General features: G+C 46.3%; 1 protein-coding gene across 9 annotated transcripts in view; it reads right to left on the bottom strand.

Moving 5' to 3' along the window:
* Positions 1–6406, bottom strand: part of DENND2B (DENN domain containing 2B) — a 153234-nt gene continuing 146828 nt past the window's right edge. For all 9 annotated transcript variants that reach the window (XM_079104261.1, XM_079104260.1, XM_079104258.1 and 6 more), the window contains 6 exons: positions 4895–5072; positions 4576–4617; positions 3214–3325; positions 2319–2558; positions 1407–1493; positions 1–793 (listed from right to left, as the gene is read on the bottom strand). In XM_079104261.1, the coding sequence (XP_078960387.1) occupies positions 759–793; positions 1407–1493; positions 2319–2558; positions 3214–3325; positions 4576–4617; positions 4895–5072 (694 nt within the window). In that variant the 3' untranslated portion in view covers positions 1–758. The remainder of the gene's footprint in view (positions 794–1406; positions 1494–2318; positions 2559–3213; positions 3326–4575; positions 4618–4894; positions 5073–6406) is intronic.

Below are 6406 nucleotides of genomic sequence, written 5' to 3'. Positions count from 1 at the left end.
TGACTATACACTGTTTATTGAGGACACCTGTAGATGATGGGAAGGAGGGATGCCCTGTACCGCATCATGGCCACCACTGACTGGGAGCCAGGCCCAGAGAGCACAGGCAGAGCTGGGGGCTGGGCTTCCCATAACTCACTGACCATCTCTGAGGGTAGGAGGAACAAGAGAAGACCAGGCCCAAGAGCCTAATTCCATGTTGCAAATGGGAACTGAATGGCCTTTGTCTTTCTAAAACAGAGGCTTAGAGGAGAGGGACTACTAGAAAAAATATAAAACTCTAAGATTGAAAAAAAAAAAAAAAGTCCTTTTGTACAAATCATAACAAGACAACACCTGCTCTCCACAGCCCAAGACTGGCAGCAGGGGCCCCAGGCAGGCAGGCAGGCAGGCAGGCCAAAAGCCTCCAGGGAAGATCAGTGGTTTGGCTGAGACAGTCAGCTGCACATAATTGGCCAGTCACCAGCACCCAGCAAAACTCCATCCATGCTCAGACAGGGCAGGAAAGCACCCGGCCACTTGGGAATATACAAATATTTATCAGATTCTCTTTGCTTGTTACAAAAACAGTTAAAGAAAGCTTACAGCAGATTATTTACAAACAGTATCCTGGGATATGGTGAAGGCAGAGGTGGGCTGGCTTGGAGGTGGATCTGTGGGGGCAGAGCAGACACAGCAGCCCAGAAAGTCCCAGGCTGGGCCCTCTCCCCAGGCTCCAGGTTCTGCAAGGCACTGGACTCTGCTACTGGGAAAGGGTTTTAATTCTTTTTGTGAAGAAACTTCATTTTGTTGCCTGTGGGTCAGAGAAGGCAATAGTAAGAATATTAAATGATATTTCTTTCAACCTACAATCCTTCTCCTTGCAGCCCTACCCTGATCAGTGGGAGACAAAGGATTAGAAATACTAGAGTACAGATGATATCGATAGCTCTGATCAGGGTAGTGAAAACATTCCAAAATAAGGGCACTAAGTATTAATCACTTTATGACTCTGGGAAAGTCACTTAACCTGTCTGACCCAGTTTCTCTTTAAACTGAGACATGCTATGGTTCTATGATCCAGCTGGCTGAGATCCTTGAAGTGGTGAAGATTTGCTAGAAGGGCAGAGCTCACTGGTCCTAATAGCCCTCACATTCACACAGAAAGGCAAGCATCCCAAAAGACCTGACTTAGGTGAGAATCTGTGGTTTCTCTTTGTTCTGCAGTTCAGTAAATCCTGTGCTAAATGCCCTTGGAGTAATCGCTAGGACCTTCTCTTCATTCACCAAGGTATCTCACAGTATCTCTTCCTGCTGTCTTTCTATGGCACTACATATAAATACCCATTGGCACTGATTTATTAGAGTGTTTGGGAATGCAGATGCTCTCCCTCCTTGATGAATATCTATCTCATCTATCCACTTACCCAAACCTCGGAGAAACTTATTCATTCCACTCTGCTCAGTATCAGGGAGCTCCTCTAAGTACTGTTCTACTCGCTGCTCAAACAGACCTGGGTAAGAGGAGAAACAGGAACATGAGAAAGACCAGTCACTGGAAGTCTATATGATAAACCATGGGGTAGAAATGTCAAAAAAGAAGTCAAACATCTGGGATTATAATTCATAGGAACATCTTATTAGAGTTCAGACTGGCTCATCTAAATTATTTTAAGTAGCATCTCCCAGGTGTTCACCACTGATAGCAAGAAAACCCTCCATAGCCTGTCTCCCAGTGCACATTATGGTGAAGATGCTGCATGCAGAGCAGCCAGGAGTAGAAACCTCTGGCTTCTTATAACTCCACCATGTTGTTCCCAAAAGTTTTGTTAAACTAAATGGATAGTATGAGTGGATAGAGAAATAATAGCCCTGAGGTTAGACACAAAGTCTTGTGGTAAAAAAGCCCTAGAGAGCTGATAAAATCACTAAAGATAGATAACTATCTTGCCTTGAATGGGGACTGCCAACAACTTAAGACAGCTAGTCTAATTATCTCTAAAGAACTTCATAACCCCTGGGTCTTCAGAAGTCCCCAAATTTCTTAATGTGGTTCTTTTTCTCTGAATAGGAAGGCTACCCGAGGAGAAGATGGGCAATCAGTGTCAAGATGCTCTTAGGTGGAGTTATTTCTAGTCCCACTCTCTAGCTGCATGGCTCCCACCTGTGCACTGCCTTGTGAAAAGCACTTACAGGGAAAGAAGGGAGCTCCCTTGAAAATTTCTTTCAGAAAAGCAGATACCCAAGAGCTTCCATTACAGTGGCTAGTTATTCAGCTTTGCAGTAAAAATCATTAGAGAAGAAGGCCCATAAGTCCTGCCAAGCTCTTCTGGCCTTACCCTTTGCCCGACATTTCCTTAGCTCCCTGTCTTGAATGAAACCAGCAAACATCTGAGACTCCATAAAAACTTCAAGAAAACGGCGGATGCTTTTGGAGGCTACAGACTTGCGGAAGGCCTCTCGCTGAAAGGCCCTCTCCCCTTTCTCACTCTGGGTCAGAAAGAGGGAGTAGTGCCCAATGGTCTCCACAAAGAACCGGATAAACACCTCCGACACAAGCCCGTTGAGGGTATTACATTCTGGAAGGGAAAAAACAAATCTTGAGGTTCAGGTTGAGAGCTGTAGGGCCTTCCCCAATCTCTGGCTGGTATACTCTCCCTCTCCCCACAAAACTTCCGCCAGCATCACTTACCTGTTTTGTTTTTGTTTTTTTTAACTTTATTTTATTTATCTTTTTTTTTTTTTTTAATATGGCGCTGAGAATCAAACCAACTGCCTCACATGTGCTAGGCAAGTGCTCTACCACTGAACCATAACTCCAGTCCCCACTTATCTCTTCTTGAAACTCTCTAGTGCTCACAGGCTGTTAACTAGCCCTGAGCTCCTGGAGGTCAGAAATTATACTTCAGCAAATACTTGAAAATGAATGAAAGCAGAAATCAAGAGTTGAGAGCACCACTTTCCTCACATCCCTCACTCTAAGTGGTTTTCCTGGCTTCCCATGAAAAGGAAATTCCCTCCATCTCCTGCAGTGGCTATGGCAAGCAGGACAGGAGGACCAATTAGTTTCCTATCAGCTAAAAGAGTCTTTGTTGTTGCCAGGTCTTTGGATTTTTCTTCCAAAAAGGTGCTAGAGTGAAACCAAGATCCTACAGTTGGAGCTGTATTAGCCAGAAAGGATCTGGTGCCGCATGTTTGGGACCAGAACCATATCTTCCACGCAAACCTTCTCACCATCATCGGAGTCACTGTCTGAGTCCTGGGAGATCAGTTCATTCTTCCTCTCTAGAGCCTGCTCCAGAGCTGCCTGTAACTTCCTAGGTAACAACGTGTCCTCATCATCCATCTGCAGGAGAAGGAATAATCACAGTGATAATAATCACAGCTGAGACTGATGAGTATTTACTATGTGTTAAGCCTGTTCAAAAACTTAAATATTAAATTTCATTTAATTCTCCCAATAACTCCAATACTATTATCAACCTTATTTCATGATGAGAAACTAACACAGAGAAATGTTAGAAACCTGCTCAGGGTTACACAGATAAAAATGTTAAAAAAAGGTCTGGGAATGTGGCTGGGTGATAGAGTGCTTGCCTAACATATGAAAGGTCTTGGGTTCAATCCCCAGTACTTAGGAAAAAAAAAAAAGACAAGCAGTGGCACACGCCTATAATCCCTATAATCCTCAGGAGGCTGAAGTAGAAGGATTACAAATTCAAACCAAGCCTTAGCAACATAGGCCCTAAGCAACTTAGTGAGACCCTGTCTCAAAAAAAAAAAAAAAAAAAAAAAAGATTGGGGATGTTACTCAGTGGTTAAGCATCCCTGGGTTCAATCCCTGAAAAAACCAAGCCAAAACAACAAAAACACTGTGGCCATGTTGGGGTTTCCACCCTTGCCCTATGAATTCTCCCAGTTTCTTCATCTTCAGCTTCAGGTGGGAAGTACATGAGCTCAAGAAAGAGAGTGTGGTCCATCCTGTATATAAGGTTGGGCTTTCATTCCTGTCTCTACATTCTGGTTCAGTGTCCATATCTTAATTGTCTTGCACCTGGGAGTCCTCAGCTCTATCAGTGGTACATAATAACAGACTGTCCATTCCCAGAGGGGACACACTGGGGAATGTTCCTTATGGAGAGTTAGTAGGATTACCATGAATAATAAAGCTTTCTACAGTTGACAACAGTTATTGCAAACTTCCTATTACAAAGCACACTTGAGTGATCAGTGTAATCCCCAGCAACATTTCAAGGCAGGTATTATCACCATCTCTGCTTTGCAGATGAGAGCACTGGCTCAGAGAAGTTCAGAGGCTCACAGGTGACAGAGTCCAGAGGTCAAGTCTTCAGACTCCCAGGTCCTGCTGCTCACACTCCCACACTGCCTTCCAGAAGCCAATCATGCCAACCAGAAAGGCCTGCTGGGGTCAAGATCAACTTCTCCTGCCCCTCTCTACTCTTTTGAGTATGGAAACTAGAGCTCCACGGACAGGCTGAGAAGGTTGAGTTGCATGATGGTGCAGGATGCTTGGGCACCTGAGCCTGACAGGTGCTCCGTGGAGGGTAGGCACTGTCTGCATTGCACTGCCCTTACCTGTCGGATGAACCGGTCAGATCCCAGATTCACCATCAGTGCCTGAGAAAAGGAGTCATTAGTGGCAGTGGTTCAGGGAATAAGTCCTGGAATGCCCTCTGTCAAGCCTCCAGACCCACTCCCCTTCACCCACCCCCAGTTCCCAGGGCCAGAAGTCAGGAATAGTTCCAGCCAGGGACAGACCTCCTGGAAGAAAGGACAAGAGAGGTCCAGAGGCCACAAGTTCCTAGCAGTCTTTCTCCCTTCCCCACTGTCCTCCTAGGGCTTTGTTCCTTCTCCCCACACCCATTCCCCCCAGTTGGTTCCCTAGGTAGCCCACCTCCTCCACAGGCAGCTCCTTCAGTTTGGGGAGGGAGCTGGAGAGCAGGCCAACCAGGAAGGGGGTGGGACAGCAGACGATGTCAATCATGGAGGCCGGGAGGACAGGAATGAAGGTGTGCTGCCAGGAGAAGGGGTAGAGCAAGGCCACCACCGCATGGGAACAGCTGGACAGGGTACTGATGGACAGACAGAGAGAACACCTGAGCCCAGGCCCAGCACCTTAGGAAAATGGTAATTAGGGCCTGCTGGGGGCTCAGGACACACTTTGATGTTAAACCTCCCAGTGTAACAAAAATACTAATGGAATTTAGGGGCCTGACTCAGCCCCTACAGAGTGGTGAAGCAGTGCCTGCCCATTGCTTAGGGCCTCAAGGACACTGGTGCTACCCTCTTTGGGGACATTACCAAGAAACAACCATGAAAGTATGTAGCAACACTTATACAAAGGACTCCCCCCGCCTTATGTGCACATAACACACACACACACACACACACACACACACACACACACACACACACGAGGCCACCCAGATGTAGGTCTGAGCTAATAGAAATATCAGCTCAGGTTGAGGAGAACAAAGAGTAAGATGGAAAAGAGTTCATCATAAATTAACAGTGTGCAAGAGCCAGAAGGTCCTGCAGAGGTCATCATACCAATTCCACATTTCATAGCTAGGGTCAGAGATACCAGGGTCAGTTAAATCATAAGTGGCAGAGCTGGGACACAACCTGTTTTGCAGTTTCCAAGTCCAACATTACTACTGCTCTGCTCTCTTGTTTTCCACTCCTTCTGAAGATAATCATCTGACTGAGGAGGGTATGCACAGAAATCAGAAGGTGAGACAGTTGGCACCATTCTTAGCTGGCTAAAGGTACCCATTCCCCTCTTTCCTCTCAGGTCTCTATAGGGTCATCTCTCTCCTGGCCTGGAGGGGGCTCCACGCCCACAGGGATGCTGCTCAAGCTGAATGACCAATGAGAGACAGGGAAGACCATTCCTGGGTGCACAGAAATGGGACTGTGCAGAAGTAGGTACACAGTCCCCACAAGTGCTGAGGCCTGGTGTGGGGATCCAGTAAAGACAGGAAAAACACCTGGCCTCAAGGACCCCCATCTGTTGGGAGGAAAGTCAAAGACCATCCCTTAAAAGTCAGGCACTGGCACACTCCTGAAGTCCCAGCTACTCAAGAGGCTGAGGAGCAAGAACAGTTTGAGCTCAGGAGTACAAGACTAGCCTGGGCAACAAAGCAAGATCCCCATCTCATTGAAAAAACAAACAAAACAAACAAACAACAACAACAACAACAAAAACCCTCCCTTAGGGCCAAAATGACAGATAAGGACACAGGGTCCTACAGTCCAGCTCATTTTCCTCTGTATCAATAAGCCCCACCTAACAGCCATAAAAACCCGGGCTATCTGAGCAGCTCTGGCAGGAATCTTACCCGTTTACTTCTAACCACCACCACAGAGGGAAAGGTCCCATCTATGAAAAAAAAAAAAAAAAACA

The sequence above is a fragment of the Sciurus vulgaris genome (genome assembly GCF_902686455.1).
Source record: "Sciurus vulgaris genome assembly, chromosome: 11".
NCBI classification, from domain to species: domain Eukaryota; kingdom Metazoa; phylum Chordata; class Mammalia; order Rodentia; family Sciuridae; genus Sciurus; species Sciurus vulgaris.
This window is presented reverse-complemented; position numbering and strand designations above follow the sequence as displayed.